The 21,820-nt window shown below is 39.2% G+C and overlaps 3 protein-coding genes across 3 annotated transcripts in view; 2 read left to right on the top strand and 1 right to left on the bottom strand.

Annotated features, from left to right (window-relative positions):
- LOC145484701 (uncharacterized) overlaps positions 1 to 11,247 on the bottom strand; it is a 63,592-nt gene extending 52,345 nt beyond the window's left edge. The window contains exons 1-8 of the mRNA XM_081463312.1: positions 9,623 to 11,247; positions 8,298 to 8,355; positions 6,499 to 6,556; positions 4,825 to 6,086; positions 3,624 to 3,677; positions 2,310 to 2,870; positions 881 to 1,419; positions 414 to 471 (exon numbers count right to left, since the gene is read on the bottom strand). The gene's annotated coding sequence lies outside the window, so the exon portion shown is untranslated. The remainder of the gene's footprint in view (positions 1 to 413; positions 472 to 880; positions 1,420 to 2,309; positions 2,871 to 3,623; positions 3,678 to 4,824; positions 6,087 to 6,498; positions 6,557 to 8,297; positions 8,356 to 9,622) is intronic.
- Positions 11,248 to 13,334: 2,087 nt separating this feature from the next.
- LOC145484776 (uncharacterized) lies at positions 13,335 to 15,604 on the top strand. Its single transcript, XM_081463409.1, has one exon. The coding sequence runs from the start codon at positions 13,671 to 13,673 to the stop codon at positions 14,772 to 14,774; it is 1,104 nt and encodes a 367-aa protein (XP_081319535.1). The 5' UTR covers positions 13,335 to 13,670; the 3' UTR covers positions 14,775 to 15,604.
- Positions 15,605 to 16,952: 1,348 nt separating this feature from the next.
- LOC145484775 (uncharacterized) lies at positions 16,953 to 21,484 on the top strand. The gene has a single exon (XM_081463408.1). The coding sequence runs from the start codon at positions 20,132 to 20,134 to the stop codon at positions 21,236 to 21,238; it is 1,107 nt and encodes a 368-aa protein (XP_081319534.1). The 5' UTR covers positions 16,953 to 20,131; the 3' UTR covers positions 21,239 to 21,484.
- Positions 21,485 to 21,820: the final 336 nt, after the last annotated feature.

The raw sequence follows: 21,820 nt of genomic DNA, 5'->3' as shown, positions 1-21,820 counted from the left end.
AGTCACCAGCGAGTAACGTGGTCAACAAAATACACATAAACACCACTAAAAGTCGAATACACGACATAGCTCCACTAAGATCGCCTAACTTCCCTCCTTCCCCTTAGAAATACAGACAGTTGCCCTTTGAGAATTAACTAAACTAAGAAACAGTTGAATATTTGGATATAATGTTGAGTTGATGTGGGAAGTTGAATGACCTTCAATGAACTTCAGTGATATCAAGTGGTTACTTTCGCAATTTGTGGACATTAAATTCATATGACTGAGTAACGTTGTAAGAAAAAAAATGTATACAACAGCAGCATTTTTCACTATTAAGCAAAATTTGAACAGTTCATTCCCCACGAGAAACCAGATCTAAAATACAGACAGTACAAAGTTTAATCATATGTCGCGTGTTGAATGCTTACCACAAACCTTCAGCTAAGCTGATCAGACAGAAAACTATGATTCAGATGGCTCTGTAGCCTATGGAGAAAAGTTTACAGCAATTAAATTTGAAATATTTCAACAGTTGGAGTTTCTGAATCGAAGAACATCTGCGCACCTTACCTTACGGTGTGTGGGACACAACAGAAAGTGAAACAGGAAGTTAAATAACAAATTAAATTGGGAGGGGGGTTCCCTTCATTTCATGCATAACTGGACTAATAATGATTTCTCGACTTACGTGAAGCACGTTGTTTATGCTTAAGTTTATATCTCCACAGAGTTTTCAAGTATGAGAGCTTAGCAGTTTCTTTTCATTACATAATTAAAGCATTTAAATATGAATAGTTCATACCCCACCAAAAACGGCCAGATCTAAAATACAAATAATACATATGGATTCAAAATGCGTCAACAAAGATTAAACATATGTCGTATCGACCTTCACCTTAGCTGATCAGACAGAAAACTACGATTCAGATTACTCGGTAGCCAGTGGAGAAATGTTTACAGCAATTGCTACACGAGATTGGAAAAGTCTGAGTTTCTAAAAAGACAAAACTTCTGCGCAGCCAACCTTACGAGCATTGCGAAACTACTAAATGTGAAATCGAAAGTTGATTTACCAAAAATAATAATCAAATAGGGGGTTTCCCTCATTCCATACATACGAGATCAGTGTGCTGATATGGCTTGTGATCTCATAACATTAACCTGACTTGCACAAGTGATCAACAGTGTAGGCAGTAAGGGAGATAAGTCGCCTGTATGTTAGTTGCTTCATTAGTTTCTTTGCACTTGTTGGTATTTTTAGTCAGTCTTTCATCTGAAATTACGAATGTACCCTCATTTTCAAATTATGTAAATGCCCAATGACTGAAAGCGAAACCAAAATTTGAATTACAAATAATGAAATAGGGGTTTTTTTCCTCACTTCATGAAAGATCAGCGCATCTGGCTCGTGACCTCACAATAATAATCTGGTTTCTACACGTGTAAGACAAAGGGGAAAAGGTCGCCTTTATGTTACTTGCTTGATTACTTCCTTTGCACTTGTTGGTATTTTTAGTCAATTTTTCAACCTTGGGTAGGAATACACCCTTACTATCAAAGTATTTAAACACCAGACGACTGACAATGAAAGCTATTTTACTCCCTTCCCTCCACCCTGGGCTCGATTACCAGCCGCTGTTCGGGAAAAGAGCCCGCGCTCCCCCCCCCCCCCCCCCGGGGAGGAACGTAGACCAGACTCGACAAAGCGGCGGAAATCGAGCCTACCTCCACCCCTGTTCAGAAGATCTGTAAAGACAGCTTCTAGCCTGGCCATTTTACAAATATCAGCGAATCCCCTACAACAGCGAAAGTCTATCGCAGTTTACTGTTTTCTTTCAGACTTTTTTTTTCAGACTTTATTACTTTTAAGGATATATCGTGACAATGAGTAATTCTCAGTCACTAGTGAGTAACGTCATCAACAAACATACACATAAACACCGCTAAAAGTCGAATAAAGGACATAGCTCCACTAAGATTGCCTAACTTGCCTCCTTCCCCTTTGAAATACAGACAGTCGCCCCTTTGAGAAATAAACACACTAAGAAACAATTGAATACTCTACTATAAAGTTGAATTTGATACGGGAAGTTCAATGACCCTCAATGGCTTCAGTATTATCGAGTGGTCGCTTTCGCAATTTCTGGATATGAAATATGTGTGACAGAGTAACGTTGTAGAAAAAATACATACAACAGCAGCATTTTTAATTATTAGGCAAAATATGAACACTTCATTCCCCACGAGAAAACAAATACAGACAATGCATATGGTTCAAAATGCGTCAACAAAGATAATGCATCTATTATGTATCGAATTCCTACCTCAGACCTTCACTTCAGCTGATCAGATAGAAAACTATGATTCAGATGACTCGGTAGCCTATGGAGAAAAGTTCACAGCAATTATAATTAAAACACTCGAAAAGTTGGAGTTTCTAAATCGAAAAACGTTTGCGCAACTTACCCTACTGTGTGTCCGACCACAGCACAAAGTAAAACAGAAAGTTGAATAATGAGTAATTAAATAGGGGGTTCCCCTCATGCATAACTAAACTATTGATGATTTCTCTACTTGCGTCTGGGAGCTTAGCAGTTTCTTTTCATGAGAAAAGTAAGGCAGTTTTTGCCAACGAGCCAGTCGAGCGAAGACGCGTCATCAACAAAATGAAAAGAAAGCAAATATTCGTATTATTTTTGTTTACATTATCGAATCTTTATCCATATTATTCTTTTTCCAAACCTCAACACCGAACACCATTTATAAGCATGACTGTCTTGAACTTGCTTAAAGTCAACAAATCCCGTTTCATTTATTTCCCATTACAAAAATTTTAATTTACCTCCCAAGAGCGTGGACAAGGGAAACAATTCGAGAGCGCTGATCTGTACAATAGAAAAATAGGTCAGGCGATAGGGGGTCCCCCTTACTATTTGAAACATTGATGTGCCTCGTGACCGTATGAAAGTATGACCATAGTACACGTGAATCAACGTTCTTTTAGAGAACGATGATAGTTTCCGTTACAGCCGTCAAAAAATTGTATTTAGTCTCAGGCAAAAAGGCCATGTTTTGAATGTCACGGTTGCGTGACTTGCATAAAAGTCACAAGTAAGAGTTACTTAACTAAGCTGGTCGTTTTCAAACGCAAAACCGAAATAGAGGTTACTTTTACCTTGATTCGCAACAATTACATCGGCACGGACAATAAGACGAAAAAGAGGTGAGATTAAAGAAAGAAGTCACAACGTATTTCTTCGAACACGCAGAAAGTTTGCACCACCACCCACCCACCCCACCACCTCCCGGAACACAATACATTGAAACTCAAATTATTCCACGGCACATGGAGACATCAATCCCTAATCAAAACAAGTTTGAGACACATATTCAGTGAACATGGCTGACTAAAAGTTTTGCATATGCATTCTTGATGCCGGCGAAGGTGACTGCAATTCTGCACTTTCGCTGTCGTCCGTTGTTGATATGTTTTATCTCGACAGAGGGCTCAAATCAGAGAGCTAAGCAATTACTTTGCATTAACTAATAACATTTCCAGACGGCGACCAAATTTAAACTACAGACGATGTGAACAAAAGAGCCAACAAAGATTATGAATAACCATATAGAATACCTACCTCAGGCCTTCACCTGAGCTAAACAGAAAACTATGATTCAGATGACTCTGTAGGCTGTGGAGAAACGTTTACAGCAATTACTGCGCGGCTCGTTTAGAAACATTAATCAAGCTTGAGTTTCTGAATCTTCGAAACTTCTGCACGACTTACGTTACCATGCATTGTAAAACGACTGAATGTGAAACCAAAATTTGAATTACAAATAATGAAATAGGGGTTTTTCTCTCATGCCATGAAAGATCAGCACATCTGGCTCTGACTTAGTGAAAGAGCATCGAACTATACTCTCTTTGAACTGAAAAACATTGTTATCTCCAAACCTTTATTAATCTATTCTGTCGACTACCGTATATTGTTCTCGTGTTTTGATTATATTCCTTTGAACTTCGAATGTACTGATCTTAAAACATACAATCAAGGAAAATAAATTTTTTAGGCTTTCTCAAACTGGAATATTACCGCATTTGCTTTTTGTTCATGATAAGTTAATTCGAGGCCGGAGTTTAATCGAATAAATACGGTATTTAAAACACCAAATGACTTTCAGCTATGTCAATTCGTGACACATCCTGTCTAGTTCTCCTTGCTCTCCCTTACCCCACCCTGCTCAGAAGAGCTGTAAAGACAGTTTCCTCGCAGACTACTTCGCGAATATCACAAAAACCCCTAGAACAGCGGAAGTCTATCGCAGTTTACTGTTCTCGTTCACACATTTTCTTTTTCACACTTGATTACTTTAATGGATTAATATCGTGACTACCAGTCACCAGCGAGTAACGTCATCAACAAAATACACATTAACACCGCTAAAAGTCGGATACGACATAGCTCCACTAAGATCACCCAACTTGTCTCCTTCCCCTTTGAAATACAGACAGTCGCCTTTTGAGAAATGAATACGAAACAATTGAATATTCGGGTATAAAGATGAGGCCGGAAAGAGCGTTTGATACGGGAAGTTGAATGACCTCCAATAAACTTCAGTGATATCAAGTGATCAGTGTTGCAATTTCTGGATATTTTATAAATATGACTGAGTCACGTTGAGAAAAAACACATACAACAGCAGCATTTTTAAATATTAAGCAAAAGTTGAATACTTCATTCCCCCAAAAGAAACCAGATCTAAAATACAAACAATACATATGGATCGAAAATGCGTCAACAAAGATTATGCATCTATTATGTATCGAATACGTACCTCAGCTCAGACCTTCACCTCAGCTGATCAGACAGAAAACTATGATTCAGATGGTCTCAGATGACTTGTTAGGCTATGGAGAACAGATTACACCAAATTATTACTACACGAGTCGTTGAGAAACATTGGAAAAGTCTGAGTTCCTGAATCGACTAGACCCTTACTGTGTATAGAAAATGACTGAAAGCGAAACCAAAAGTTGAATTACAAATAATCAACTATAGGGTATTTCCCTCATTCCATGAAAGATCAGCGCATCTGGCTCGTGACCTCATAATATTAATCTGGCTTGTACACGTGATCAATAGCTAGTGTGTCAGAGAAAGGATTCGAAGAGTCGCCTGTATGTTAATTACTTGATTACTTGGTATTTTTGGTTAGTTTTCATCTTTGATTTCGAATACAACTTTATGGCGCAAGTATATAAACACCAAATGACTATCAGCTACATGTATGTCATAATTGACACATCCTGTCTGGTTTCCCTTGTTCTTCTTTCCCCGCCCTGCTCAGAAGAGCTGTAAAGACAGCTTCCTCGCAGGCTATTTTGTGAATATCACAGAAACTCCTACAACAGCGAAAGTCTATCACAGTTTACTGTTTTCTTTCAGGTTCTTTGTTTTTCATACTTGATTACTTTTCGGAATATATCGTGACAATAAGTAATTCTCAGTCACCAGCGAGTAACGTCATCAACAAAATTCACATTAATTAAAACCGCTTAAAGTAGAATACACGACATACCCCCTTGGGATAAAATGCCCCGACAAACTTGTGTGACAATTTATGACGGGACAAAACCAAAACTCGAGTGGTCGCTTTCGCAATATCTGGGTATGAAGTATACTAAGGTCACCTTACTTGCGTCCTTTCCCTTTGAAGTACAGAGAGTCGCCCTTTGAGAATTGACTAAACTAAGAAACAGTTGAATATTCGGATATAAAGTTGAGTTGATATGGGAAGTTGAATGACCTTCAATGAACTTCAGTGATATCGAGTGGTTGCTTTCGCAGTTTCTAAACATTAAATTCATATGACTGAGTAACGTTGTAGGAAAAAAATGTATACAACAGCAGCATGTTTCGCTATTAAGCAAAATTTGAACGGTCCATTCTCTACGAGAAACCAGATCTAAAATACAGACAGCACATATGGATTTAAAATTCGTCAAAGTTTAAACATATGTCCCGCATCGAATGCTTACCTCAGACCTTCACCTCAGCTGATCAGACAGAAAACTATGATTCAGATGGCTCTGTAGCCTATGGAGAAAAGTTTACAGCAGTTAAATTTGAAATATTTCAAAAGTTGGAGTTTCTGAATTGAAGAACGTCTGCGCACCTTACCTTACCGTGTGTTGGGACACAACAGAAAGTGAAACAGGAAGTTAAATAACAAATTAAATCGGGAGGGGGGTTCCCTTCATTTCATGCATAACTGGACTACAAATGATTTCTCGACTTTCGTGAAGCACGTTGTTTATGCTTAAGTTTATATCTCCACAGAGTTTTCAAGTATGAGAGCTTAGCAGTTTCTTTTCATTGCATAATTAAAGCATTTAAATATGAATAGTTCATACCCCACCAAAAACGGCCAGATCTAAATACAAACAATACATATGGATTCAAAATGCGTCAACAAAGATTAAACATATGTCGTATATCAAATACCAACCCCGGACCTTCACCTCAGCTGATCAGACAGAAAACTATCCTTCAGATGACTCGGTAGCCTGTGGAGAAAAGTTTACAGCAATTAAATATGAAATATTTCAACAGCTGGAGTTTCTGAATTGAAGAACGTCTGCGCACCTTACCTTACCGTGTGTTGGGACACAACAGAAAGTGAAACAGGAAGTTAAATAACAAATTAAATCGGGAGGGGGGTTCCCTTCATTTCATGCATAACTGGACTAATAATGATTTCTCGACTTTCGTGAAGCACGTTGTTTATGCTTAAGTTTATATCTCCACAGAGTTTTCAAATATGAGAGCTTAGCAGTTTCTTTTCATTGCATAATTAAAGCATTTAAATATGAACAGTTCATACCCCACCAAAAACGGCCAGATCTAAATACAAACAATACATATGGATTCAAAATGCGTCAACAAAGATTAAACATATGTCATATATCAAATACCAACCCCAGACCTTCACCTCAGCTGATCAGACAGAAAACTATCCTTCAGATGACTCGGTAGCCAATGGGGAAATGTTTACAGCAATTACTACACGAGATTGGAGAAGTCTGAGTTTCTAAAAAGACAAAACTTCTGCGCAGCCAACCTTACGAGCATTGCGAAACTACTAAATGTGAAATCGAAAGTTGATTTACCAAAAATAATAATCAAAGAGGGAGTTTCCCTCATTCCATACATACGAGATCAGTGTGCTGATATGGCTTGTGATCTCATAACATTAACCTGACTTGCACAAGTGATCAACAGTGTAGGCAGTAAGGGAGATAAGTCGCCTGTATGTTAGTTGCTTCATTAGTTTCTTTGCACTTGTTGGTATGTTTAGTCAGTCTTTCATCTGAAATTACGAATGCACCCTCATTTTCAATTTATGTAAATGCCAAATGACTGAAAGCGAAACCAAAACTTGAATAATGAAATAGGGCTTTTTCCCTCACTCCATGAAAGATCAGCGCATCTGGCTCGTAACCTCATAATAATAATCTGGTTTCTACACGTGATCAGTAGTGTAAGACAAAGGGAAAAAGGTCGCCTTTATGTTACTTGCTTGATTACTTCCTTTGCACTTGTTGGTATTTTTAGTCAATTTTTCAACCTTTGTTAGGAATACACCCTTATTGTCAAAGTATTTAAATACCAGACGACTGACAGTGAAAGCTATTTCACTCTCTTCCGTCCACCCCTGTTCAGAAGATCTATAAAGACAGCTTCTAGCCTGGCCATTTTACAAATATCACCGAATCCCCTACAACAGCGAAAGTCTATCACAGTTTACTGTTTTCTTTCAGACTTTTCTTTCTCACACTTTATTACTTTCAAGGATATATCGTGACAATGAGCAATTCTCAGTCACTAGTGAGTAACGTCATGAACAAAAATACACATTAACACCGCTAAAAGTCGAATAAAGGACATAGCTCCACTAAGATTGCCTAACTTGCCTCCTTCCCCTTTGAAATACAGACAGTCGCCCCTTTGAGAAATAAACACACTAAGAAACAATTGAATACTCTGCTATAAAGGTGATTTTGATACGGGAAGTTCAATGACCCTCAATGGCTTCAGTATTATCGAGTGGTCGCTTTCGCAATTTCTGGATATGAAATATGTGTGACAGAGTAACGTTGTAGAAAAAATACCTACAACAGCAGCATTTTTAATTGTTAGGCAAAATATGAACACTTCATTCCCCACGAGAAAACAAATACAGACAATGCATATGGATTCAAAATGCGTCAACAAAGATAATGCATCTATTATGTATCGAATTCCTACCTCAGACCTTCACTTCAGCTGATCAGATAGAAAACTATGATTCAGGTGACTCGGTAGCCTATGGAAAAAAGTTCACAGCAATTATAATTAAAACACTCGAAAAGTTGGAGTTTCTAAATCGAAAAACGTTTGCGCAACTTACCCTACTGTGTGTCCGACCACAGCACAAAGTAAAACAGAAAGTTGAATAATGAGTAATTAAATAGGGGGTTCCCCTCATGCATAACTAAACTATTGATGATTTCTCTACTTGCGTCTGGGAGCTTAGCAGTTTCTTTTCATGAGAAAAGTAAGGCAGTTTTTGCCAACGAGCCAGTCGAGCGAAGACGCGTCATCAACAAAATGAAAAGAAAGCAAATATTCGTATTATTTTTGTTTACATTATCGAATCTTTATCCATATTATTCTTTTTCCAAACCTCACTACCGGACACCATTTATAAACATGACTGTCTTGAACTTGCTTAAAGTCAACAAATCCCGTTTCATTTATTTTCCATTACAAAAATTTTAATTTACCTCCCAAGAGCGTGGACAAAGGAAACAATTCGAGAGCGCTGATTTGTACAATAGTAAAAATAGGTCAGGCGATAGTGGGTCCCCTTACTATTTAAAACATTGATGTGCCTCGTGACCATACGAAAGTATGACCACAGTACACGTGAATCAACGTTCTTTTAGAGAACGATGAAAGTTTCCATTAGAGCCGTCAAAAAAATTGTATTTAGTCTTAGGCACAAAGGCCATGTTTTGAATGTCACGGTTGCGTACGTGACTTGCATAAAAGCCACAAGTAAGAGTTACTCAACTAAGCTGGTCGTTTTCAAACGCAAAACCGAAATAGAGGTTACTTTTACCTTGATTCGCAACAATTACATCGGCACGGACAATAAGACGAAAAAGAGGTGAGATTAAAGAAAGAAGTCACAACGTATTTCTTCGAACACGCAGAAAGTTTGCACCACCACCCACCCACCCCACCACCTCCCGAAACACAATACATTGAAACTCAAATTATTCCACAGCACATGGAGACATTAATCCCTAATCAAAACAAGTTTGAGACACAAATTCAGTGGACATGGCTAACTAAAAGTTTTGCATATGCATTCTTGATGCCGGCGAAGGTGACTGCAATTCTGCACTTTCGCTGTCGTCCGTTGTTTATATGTTTATTTGTGTCTCGACAGAGGGCTCAAATCAGAGAGCTATTCAATTACTTTGCATTAACTAATTAACATTTCAAGAGTGTGACCAAATTTAAAATACAGACGATGAGTACAAAAGAGTCAACAAAGATTATGAATAACCATATAGAATACCTACCTCAGGCCTTCACCTGAGCTAAACAGAAAACTATGATTCAGACGACTCTGTAGGCTGTGAAGAAACGTTTACAGCAATTACTGCACGGCTCGTTTAGAAACATTGGAAAAGCTTGAGTTTCTGAATCTTCGAAACTTCTGCACCACTTACGTTACCACGCATTGTAAAACGACTGAATGTGAAACCAAAATTTGAATTACAAATAATGAAATAGGGGTTTTTCGCTCATTCCGTGAAAGATCAGCACATCTGCTCTGATTTAGTGAAAGAGCATCGAACTATACTCTCTTCGAACTGAACAACATCGTTATCTCCAAACCTTTATTAAGCTGTTCTGTCAACTACCGTACATTGTTCTCGTGTTTTGATTGTATTCCTTTGAGCTTCGAATGTACTGATCTTAAAACATACAATCAGGGAAAACATTTTTTTTTTAGGCTTTCCCAAACTGGAATATTACCGCATTTGCTTTTTGAGTCTATTATTGGAATAAACGCCCCATCATGATAAGTTAATTCGAGGCCGGCGTTTAATCGAATAAATACGGTATTTAAAACACCAAATGACTTTCAGCTATGTCAATTCATGACACATCCTGTCTAGTTCTCCTTGCTCTCCCTTACCCCACCCTGCTCAGAAGAGCTATAAAGACAGTTTCCTCGCAGACTACTTTGCGAATATTACAAAGACCCCTAGAAGAGCGGAAGTCTATCACAGTTTACTGTTCTCGTTCACACATTTTCTTTTTCACACCTGATTACTTTAAAGGATTAATATCGTGACAATGAGCAACTCTCAGTCACCAGCGAGTAACGTCATCAGCAAAATACACATTAACACCGCTAACAGTCGGATACGACATAGCTCCACTAAGATCACCTAACTTGCCTCCTTCCCCTTTGAAATACAGACAGTCGTCCCTTTGAGAAATAAACAGACTAAGAAACAATTGAATACTCTGCTATAAAGTTGAATTTGATACGGGAAGTTCAATGACCCTCAATGGCTTCAGTATTATCGAGTGGTCGCTTTCGCAATTCTCGATATGAAATATGTGTGACAGAGTAACGTTGTAGAAAAAATACATACAACAGCAGCATTTTTAATTGTTAGGCAAAATATGAACACTTCATTCCCCACGAGAAAACAAATACAGACAATGCATATGGATTCAAAATGCGTCAACAAAGATAATGCATCTATTATGTATCGAATTCCTACCTCAGACCTTCACTTCAGCTGATCAGATAGAAAACTATGATTCAGGTGACTCGGTAGCCTATGGAGAAAAGTTCACAGCAATTATAATTAAAACACTTGAAAAGTTAGAGTTTCTAAATCAAAAAACGTTTGCGCAACTTACCTCACCGTGTGTCCGACTACAGCACAAAGTGAAACACGAAGTTGAATAATAAGCAATTAAATAGGGGGGTTTCTCTCATGCATAACTAAACTATTAATGATTTCTCGACTTGCGTGAAGCAAAAAACAGAGGCAAAAGGAAACATTCATCCATGAGCTACTCACAGGAGCGTTTGATTAAATTCTAGGATGCTCTTAAATGCAAAGCTAAAAATATTCCTATTGAGTTCCGATCACAATTTATTTCAGTTAAAGTGATGAAGGCAGAATTCGCTTCCAGTAAACCTTTTTTGTTTCTGTACTCCTTTAAAACCTCCGCAAATATTTAACAGGTTTTTGGGGATTGTAAACGAACGAAATGGTGGCCTTTAGCGCGGAGAATAGTGGACTGTTGGAAAAAGAGACGACGTTTGAAATCTCAAAGGCGTTTAAAAAGGAGTTATTTGAAGAATCTCTGATGATCGCACTTCGCAGGATCATGAACGCCAATTGAAAGACCTTTTCCATTAACGACGTGGCATCTTCGATCCTTTGTTTTTCATAATATACATCTGTACCCTTGAGAACCCATAAATGGATTGTGTTACCGTCCCGTGCCAGAAAAACTGTTTGTGTGCATATGTCAGTTAAAATGTCAGAGATCATAGCTTTTGGTACAAATGGCTCCCAAGCTGAAAACTCAAAGTCATATCGTAATTATCATGAGATCCTTCAAATTCTGTGCTCGTCCTTACTCAACAACTTAACAAACAAAGCTTCATGAGTATTGCGACGACTTACTTGAGTTCTCCAAAGAACCTTATAGGCATCTTAACGTGCATTCCGAAAGGTTATTTTCCAAACATCTTCGTGCTGAAGAAGAGCTCAGTACCTCGTCGTAAAGTTTTAGACTAGATCGATAACAATCAAGAGCTTCAAGGAACACCCAAAAACTCAAAATCGCATCAGAGGGAATAACATGCAGCTCCTCCTTCATCTCTCTGTCCCAGTTCTTTGGTAATGTTAATACGTTTGTTGTGGTATTCAATGGCTCGTTGAAAATCTCCCGACTCTAGTAGGCATTGCCAAGATTGCCCTAAGCACGTCCTTTCCCGAATCTTTATCGAATTCCTTTAGCAGTGCTAAGATGTAGCTTGTCGTATTCGACTTCTTGTTGAAAGTCACCCAGCCTATCACAAGCATTGTTAAGATTGCCAGAAGCACGTCCCTCCTCACCTTTCTGCCCAAGTTCTTTTGTAATGCTAGAATGTTGCTCGTTTAAAATGGCCCACACGTTCGTAGACATTGCCGAAGATCGCAATAAGCACGTCCTTCTCCACCTCTCTGCCTCAGTTCTTTGGCAATTCGAAGATGGTGGGTGTGGTACTCAATGGCTTCTTTAAGATCAACTAGACTCCTACAGTACAGCCAAGATTTCCATAAGCACACCCTTCTCCACCCCTCTCACCCAGTTCTTTGGCAATACAAAGGTGTTTGTTATGGTGCTCAGTGGATTGTTGAAAATCACCCAGACTATCATTATCATCGCCAAGATTGCCATAAGCACGTCCTTCCTGACTTCTTTGACACTGAAAACCTGACAAGAAAGCAAAACCTCAAGTCCGCAAACATTTCGTCACCACTGTTCACAATGTCACACATAAATCTTCAATTTAGCTGGGACATTGCAGCTCCACGGTTTGAATAGACGCGATGAATCGTAAAACTTTTAACCTACGTAGACCTGTTTTAACTTTACTTTATTTATTCTGTTTTGTTCGTCATTTCCATCATTCCTTTTAGTTTCGAAATATATGTTACGACATCCACCATTATATATCTCCATTTCGCGTACTGCAGAAAATTTAAAGGAGCTCAGTCACGGTTTGCGCATATTGAAAAGTTTAGCCTCAATTTTTCAAATTCGTCGTTTGTAACCCGTGTTAATCTTCTCCATCCTTAGCCATCCTTGTCCCTTTATGGTTTATCCTTATCTCTTTGGTGTTTTTCTCTCTTATTAAACTGTTATTTTCAGGTTTCCTATCATTTAAAGGTAATTTTGTATGTGGCTAAAATAACTCAAAATACCGTGACTGAGCCCCTTTAATGCAATCAAAATAGCAAAATGTATCAATAAAACAGAAACCAACGATGCGCGGTACGCATCAAGTTTTATGACTGATATTAGCAATTGTGCGCGATACGATTCTAGCGAAGATATCAGTTTACAGACATTCGATGACCACCGAAGGCAGCTCTGAAACAACAGATTTTCGATCCTAACTGCTATGATATAAACAGCCCACGAAACAGTCCATTGAAACTTTTTTTTTTTTTTCTTTGATCGAAAAATGATCGAAAAATTATAAGGAGCACCTCATAATTAGTGCTTTGACCAACTTTCAGAATGAAATCTTGAGTAGAGTGACAACCGATTGAAGAACACTCGACATTAATATATTTATCCTGTGGTCGTTACTTTTTGCAAACGAGGAAAACCACACAAAAGCGCTTTGACGTCACTGATATTGTCGCTATAATTAAAGAAAACGACATAATTTAAATACATCTTCCGCTTTCGTGCACAACCCGGAGATTGCGTAAGAGTTTTTGTCTTATTTCACTCGCTTCTGTTATCTGTTCATACTTACCGCGATGGATTTGGTTTAATAGCCACTGGAACTGTGAAGAGTTTACAACTTTTGCGATGGGCAAGAACGAATCTAAGTTACCTCAAACATGTACGACAACCGATGGTTTGAAAATGAATTCTGTCTCACTGGCGAAAAACCTGCGTCCTTCTAAGTTCAAAGACAGCGAGCTTGAAGCACATCCGGCCAAGAAATTGTTCAAGCGTTACTCGGATTCCTCGGAAGATATGGTTCCTGCTTTGGGCTCAGTGGAGAACATTTATTGGTTTGGAGATTGCGGATTGTTTTCCGCAATTATCACAGCCTACAACAACCACTGGAAACTGCGAACCTCTCCAGATGACTGGTGGTTCTGTGTTATCAAACGAGTCGCCTGCGCCATCGACAAAAACGCCATGAAAGAGTCCGTTCGCAAGATGTTCGTTGATCACGAAGGAAAGAAAACCATCGAGGTAGTAAAGCCCGATACGAGCATCTATACTGCCGACTACAGCTGGATCTTTGATCAAATAGCGAAGGGAATACAAGAGGACGTGAAAGTACCTGAGTTCGGGGATGGAATGACGGCAAATTTCAGCACCACAACTGCAGTGCAGAAGATCGTTTCGCAGATTACATTGATGTATTCAGTTCAAGAGTATTTCGACTTTAAAGTCGTGTACAGCTGTGGAATCCCTGCAGTAGAGATGCTAGGTATTGAAGACGACTGGAGCAAATTACAGTGCAAACTGAAGGTACTGCGGACACTGCTTGAACCCATAGAGGACGATCTTGGTTTGCCGTCGGAGTGGTGGGATCTTGTGGAAAAAGTGTTCCGCGAGTTGCTGTCTACTTACCAAGGAAGACCAGATAAAGAATGGCGGAGTCATATTATTAGCTACCAAAAGAGGTTTGAGTCAGGTGAACATGGTTACAGGGGCTGGATTACCGACTTACTGGAGGGGACAGAAGACCTCATTGATATTGATGAGATGGCGAGTGGCCTAGTTAGCGTTCCAATCATCCTCGAAGACACTGTCCGTTGTGTGAAAGACGACGCCACACTTGCAGCAGGAATGCTGGGCTTCACTCTCCACACTGATGAAAACAAAGAGTTGTCTGTACAGCCATTCCAAGGCTGGTCTCTTCTGCTGTCTAAAGACTCGCCATTTCTTAAGTAAGCTCCAGAACATAACGCAAACAGAGTAATTTAAGGTGCCAAGTGAAACAGTTGAACAGCTTCAGTCAGTGTAGTTTTCTTAAAGTAGATTGTGGGAACGAATGCGACATACTCATAGTGACTTCAATAGTAAGCAAAAGAAATACATTTTATACGTTTGAACTCGCTGAAGAAACAAATTTCAGAAATTTCAACTCGACAATTATTTTTCTGTGTAATTCAGTTGTTATTACTTGTTCTTTACTGTTAGTTAGGATGGAAAAGCTATAAAGTGATGTTTTTCGATGTTTTATGGCGCTATACCTGTTTAGCAAATCGCATTAAATTATTTCTCTCGGATATGCATTTCTAGCTTTCTGATTGGTTCACTAAATCTCTGTTACCACCCATTATAACCCGGGCCATTGTACCTGTGCTTGACCGTATGTAGCGTAGCTGCTTTAGCACTCTAGTTAAGTTTGTTACCTTACAATTGGGTCTTGTCTTCTTTCACTTCAGTGAACTCGACTGATTCTGAGTCTGCAGTCTTGATGATGGCAGCCGCGTAAACAATCAACTCTTGCTTCATTTGACTTGAACAAGGCGTATGATTTTCAGTTAATTCTCTACTTCCAATTTTCCCGTAAAGTAACTACTTTATGCTGTTTGTCACTTTTTTAGAATTTAAAATTTGGAGGTGATTATGCGAAGAACATGTCAGAAGAAAACTCTGTCTCTCTTGGTTTCCTAACAAGCTTCAGTCAGCTCAAGAAATGAACAACTCGCGGCAAATTTTCCGCCTTTTCACAGGTACCATGTCCACATCATCCAGTTCATTAAGAATTTGAAAAAACGCGCAAAGTTTGTCATAATTTAATTCGAATATCTATCAATGGTCACTTGAATGGTCACAAAAACACCATTGAGTGTTCATAAATATTTAGTATCAGCCAGAATTGAAGGGCTGGATACATAACCATCTCCAACCAAACTATAACCTAAAATTCGACTGAAGTCGAATTTTAGGTCATAGTTTGGTTTTTTGACTTCTTTTGCTCTGATTTGCCAGATTTGTTAGAAAAAGACTCAACCTCAAGATGTTGATTTCATTTAAAAAGCAGTAAAATGTTGATTTCACCAAGGAGAAAGTTTCCGGGGTTAGGATTAGGGTTTAGTTTAGTGTCATTCAGTACGGTTAGCGCTCCCGTTGTGGTTTTTTAAGGCAACTAAAAACAACTGACCATAAGTTGATTTCAGTAATACGGTGGAACCCTGTTAATACGGTCACCAACGGGCCATGAAAATTTGGCCGTATTAACAGGGTAGCCGTATTGAGAGGGTAAGGTCAAACCTCACGACTGGTCTAAATTGAGTGACGTCTAAACAGATATAACACAGTTGCACTTCTAAACAACTCTTCTGTAAAAAGCATTCGGAAAGTGGATACAATTTTTAAAAACATGTATACTTGAATCAGTATATGGATTATTAACAAGGAAAAGATGAGCATAACTGGTTTGAGTGGCCGTATAAACGAGGTAAAATTAAAGGATTAAGTAGGTTGAGACTCAGAATGTGGCCGTCGGCCGCGTTAACCCTTTGAATACCAAACTTTCGCCAAAAAATACCGTTTTTAACCGTTAAGTCAGGTTTTTTAGCTGCCATGACGCTAAATAAGGCTAAGTTTTGCTAAGAAAGCTTTTTTTTACTAAAAGGAGAGATTTTTCGAGGATTAGGTACAAAATTGAGCAAAATCTCAATTACGGGCATGCGCATAAGCCAGAATTTGGACTATGAATTACTTCATCGAGCCAAATTTTGCTTGTTAGAGACTAAGAATGGTCAATCGGACCGATTTACGGCGAAAAAGAAAGTTTTGGTGAAAATTTGTGCTTTTCTTTGACGGGCGTTTCGCCGGGACAAGAAAAAGTGGCCGTAGTAGCGAGGTGATCTTATTAACGAGGTGACCGTAATTAAGGCGGGGTTCCACTGTAATTAAATAGCCAAGTTTGTTAGTTTTCCTGTACCAATAAACGGTACTTATCCATGTTCAGCACTTAAATAAAACAACGAAACTAGCTTGTTTCACCAGTCAAACCGAATACAAAGATCAATGTTGATATCATTAATAAACATAGTCAAAGCTGCTCAAGGGCCAATAAATAAGGCTGACCGATTAAGCCTTCTGTGCAATATACGGTCCTCCATACATCTGGTCCCTGATTCCAGAAGTCCGAAACACCACAAATCGCGCCTATTTACAATAAAATCAACGAAAGTTGCATCACAGATATCGCTTCTTGTGAGTCATTATCTTTTTGAAACTGAATAAAGGCTGAGGAACTCCTGTATCCATATTTTACACAAATCCATTTCCTCTACTTATATTCTTGCAATTCCAGTGCCACGACTCACTGTCGTTTACTAGGCCACGGAACGTCCACAGAACGTAATCGCAATGCATGCCGCGAAACTTGTCTTTAACTCAAGCGCGAGAACAGATGGCCGCAGATTTTAAGAAAAGTGTTATCACTCTAAAACCTATTCTCTCTTTCCAAACTTTGACACCGGCAACGCTTGCTGTCATCAAATCAAGTTTGAGGAAAAAATATATTTTTATTAGATAATTAGTCGCACTCGTCTATAATCGTCAATTGATATAACATTAATTGGCATTAAGTATGTGAAAGAATGTACATGTAACCCATAAGATGTTGTTTCACCCTTGGTACGTTGAACTTGTATTTTCATTAAGTCCTGAATTGACTGTAATAAACAATAAATTAAACATATGTCATTTCTACAGGTGGACACTGAAATCTGCAAGCAGACATTTGCCTGGTTTACCAAGTACAGAAATATTACCAGATACATGAACCAACATTGATTTTTGTCTTATTGCCTAAATCTGTGTGACTTAAAATTAAGAAAATAGAGGAGAAAATGAAAGAAACAAGGTGATTAATAAATTATTGTCCTTTTCGCAATTCATTAGAGCATACTTGCACGGACTGAGGTATAAAACACGGACTAAGCATTACGGACTGGATATAACACAAGGACTGAGGTATAAAACGCGGACTGCAGATTACATGCGGCATAGCGACTACAGTCCGTGTTTTATACTGACCAGTCGTAATATGACTGAATACATGTATAAACGAGAACAAACCCTCTCGTATGCACGTGCTTTGCGATCAGTTCATTTGTTTTCGCCCCTGCTGAACCTAACAGCTCAGGCACAAAATGCTGTTCCTAGAATTTTTGCTTTTTAACATACCGAACCTACCAGTACTCGAACGCACCCTTCAATCTACGATTACTACCACTATTATTAGATAGTTAGTCACAATCGTCTAATGATATAATATTAATTGGATAAATGACGTAAGTCTTACGAATTTTATTCGAGTTGGCTCATAGTAAATGGTTTGAACCCAGGAGTTTCAGAAGTTCGCATAGTGTGATCGTCGGGGTGAGGGTAGTTCTAAAAGGAACTGCTGTTGGTGACTGACGTTTCGACAACCTCAGCGAAAGTCATCTTCACAGTCAAGTGAAAAGCGTTTGTTAGTCGATGATGTTATAAGTCTGGTCCGTTGAAAGTGATTGGTCAGATTAGCCATAATGGTATTGGCTGAAAGACCCGTCTAAAGTTTGTCATCACTCATTGGTCGGTTTCCATCCGTCTATTGTTAGTCAAATTGGTCGGTTTTTGGTCCGTGTATTGTTCGTCAAATTAAGTCGGTATGTTAGAAGTCCCTTTGTCGGTTTCGTTTCCATCGTGGATAAGTCGTTTGAAGGCGCCGGTAGTTCATTGTTGACATCTGTTAACAGGCGTTTGTTCTAAGTTAATGTACCAGCTTTCCAGAGTCAGTCGTTGAAAATAGTTTGGGCTATAGGTTAAGCAGTGAGCAGAGTCCCAGTCAATGTTGTGGTTTGTCAGTTGATGATGTACAGCAATGTGATTGTTGGCATTACCATTTTTCGTGGCTCGTTTGTGTTCAGTCAGTCTCATGTTAAGGTTTCTGCCAGTCTCACCAATGTAGGAAGCCTGGCAGTCGGAGCATTTGATCTTGTAAACTGCTCCCTGTCTGTGGTTGGGTTCGTCCCTGTCTTTAACGTTGGTCAGCAAGTGTCGTAACATAGTTGTAGGTTTGTGGGCTACACGGATGTTGTAGGACTGTAGGATCCGTGAGATGGTCTCAGAAGTGCCCTTTATGTAAGGTATAAACACTGTAGTAACAGGCGTCGGGTTCCAGTTCGTTGCGTCAGCTTCAGCAGATCGGTTAATGTTTCGTCTAATAAAGTCAGCGTGGTAGTTGTTCTTGTGAAAACACGTTCAAGGTACCTGTTTTCGTCACGTAAGATGTCCAGTGCGTCACAAACTAGTTGCGCTCGTCTCGTCAAAGTGTTTATAGTCGTGGCTTTGTGTGAAGTCGGGTTGTAGGATGATTCGTCAAGTAATCTGTCGGTATGCGTCGGTTTTCTGTACACTGTCGTTCGCAGTTCTTTGTTGTCGCGGCTTAATTACCAAAGAGTCTAGAAAAGAAAGTTTTCCATTTTCTTCGATTTCTTTGGTAAACTGGATGTCGGCGTTCTCTTCGTTAAGGTGGTCGTAAAAAGCGTCAATTTCGTCTTTGTGTACGGCAGTAAAAGTGTCGTCAACGTAGCGTAAGAAAAGCGGTATATATCGTTTGTCGGCAAGTTGCAAGGGCGCGTTCCTCCACGTGTTGCATCACAATTTCTCCGGTAACAACAGAAACAGGCGACCCCATGGCTGTTGCAAGTAACTGTTTGTACTGTTTACCGTTGTACGGAAAGTAAGTCGATGTAAGGCACAGGTTCAGTAAGTCAATTTGAAAATTTACACCAATCAGGAAAAGTAAGATATTTTGAATCGAGAATAATCACATCCATCGATAAACTACGTTCTGAGAATATTGGAACAGTGATAAAACATTCTGATTGGACTACTTTAGTTCTTGCTTCTCTCACTTGTCAAGACACGATATTTGCACCGCATGTTAACTGGTAGTTGGGGCCCGAATATATCATTCACCTTTATAAGTACGCATCAGGTTCTAAGATTAGTTGCAAAGCAGACATCAACTCTTTCATTGCGAATATATAGTGACAGAGTCTAAGGTACACTTAGATCCTTGAACTGACCAAGTATTGATCAATTAACTGTGAACAGCAAAGTGATAGTGTGGCTGTTATAAGTGTAACATTATAATTAATGATTAAGATATAATAAAAATACGGCGCTTCCGCTTTCAAGAAACTTAGAGCGTTTTCTCATTGTGCTCAGTCGCCTCAATTATCTGCTCCTATTACTTCCCGTGGTGGATTTGGTCGAAAGAATTTACAACTTATAAGATGGGCAAGAGCGAATCGAAGTTACCTGCAGTTAGTTCGTGTATGACAGGCGACGGTTTGAAAATGAAAACCATCTTACTCGCAAAAAACTTGCGTCCATCTAAATTCAAAGATAGCAAGCTTCAAGCACTGCCGGCGAATGAATTGATCAAGCGTAACACAGATTCCTCTGCCGAAGATATGGTTTCTGCTTTGGGTTCAACGGAGAACATTTATTCGCTCGGTGATTGCGGATTGTTTGCAGCCATTATCACAGCCTACAACAACCACTGGAAACTGCGAACCTCTCCAGATGACTGGTGGTTCTGTGTTATCAAACGAGTTGCATGTGCCATCGACAAAAACGCCGAAAAAGAGTCCGTTCGCAAGATGTTCGTTAATCACGAAGGAAAGAAAACCATCGAAGTAGAAGTGCCCGATATAAACATCCATACTGTGGACTACAGCTGGTTCTTCGATCAAATAGCGAAGAGAGTACAAGAGAATGTGAAAGTACCTGAGTTCGTGGATGGAATGACGGCAGATTTCAGCACCACAACTGCAGTGCAAAAGATCGTTTCACAGATTACATTGATGTATTCAGTTCAAAAGTATTTCCAGTATAAAATGTTGTCTCGTTGTGGAATCCCTGCAGTAGAGATGCTAGGCACTGAAGAAGACTGGAGCAAGCTACAATCCAAACTGAAGGTACTGCGGACACTGCTTGAACCCATCGAGAACGACCTTGGTTTGTCGTCAGAGTGGTGGGATCTTGTGGAAAAAGTGTTCCGCGAATTACTGTCTACTTACCAAGGAAGACCGGATAAAGAATGGTGGAGTCATATTATCAGCTACCAAAACAGGTTTGGGTCAGGTGAACGTGGTTTCAGGGGCTGGATTACCGACTTTCTGGAGGGGACCAAACGCATCATTGATATTTATGCGATGGCGAGCGGCCAGGTTAGCGTCCCACTCATCCTCCAATTCCCCCGTGTCAAAGACACCGCCACACTTGTAGCAGGAATGTTGGGCTTCACTCTCCACACTAAAAACACTAAAGAGTTGTCTGTACAGCCATTCCAAGGCTGGTCTCTTCTGTTGTCTAAAGACTCGCCATTCCTTAAGTGAGCTCCAGAACATAACTCAAATAGAGTAATTCAAGGTGCCAAGTGAAAGAGTTGAACAGCTTGTAGTTTTCTTAAAGTAGATTGTGCGAAAGAGTGCGACATACTAGTGACTTCAATAGTAAGCAAAAGAAATGCATTTTAAACTTTTGAACTCGCTGAAGAAACAAATTTCAGAAATTTCAACTCGACAATTATTTTTCTCTGGGATTCAGTTGCTATCACTTGTTCTATAATTTTGGTTAGGCTGGAAAAGGTTACGTGCTATTTTTCGATGTTTTATGTCGCTCTACCGGTTTAGCAAATGGTATTACATTCTAACTCTCGGACATGCATTTCTAGCTTTCTTATTGGTTCACTAAATCTATGTTACCACAAATTTTAGCTGTATTTGACCGTATACAGCTTAGCTCCTATACCACTCCAGTAAAGTTTGTTTCGTCTTAACTTGTCTTGTTATACTTCAGTGAACTCAACTGATTCTGAGCAACATAATCCGTAGTCTTGATGACGACACCCGCGTAAGCAGGTCACGAATGTTTGTTGCATTTAACTTGCACAATGCGTATATATTCTTATATTCTTG

This window comes from Orbicella franksi, chromosome 4 (assembly GCF_964199315.1).
Source record: "Orbicella franksi chromosome 4, jaOrbFran1.1, whole genome shotgun sequence".
NCBI classification, from domain to species: Eukaryota; Metazoa; Cnidaria; class Anthozoa; order Scleractinia; family Merulinidae; genus Orbicella; species Orbicella franksi.
This window is presented reverse-complemented; position numbering and strand designations above follow the sequence as displayed.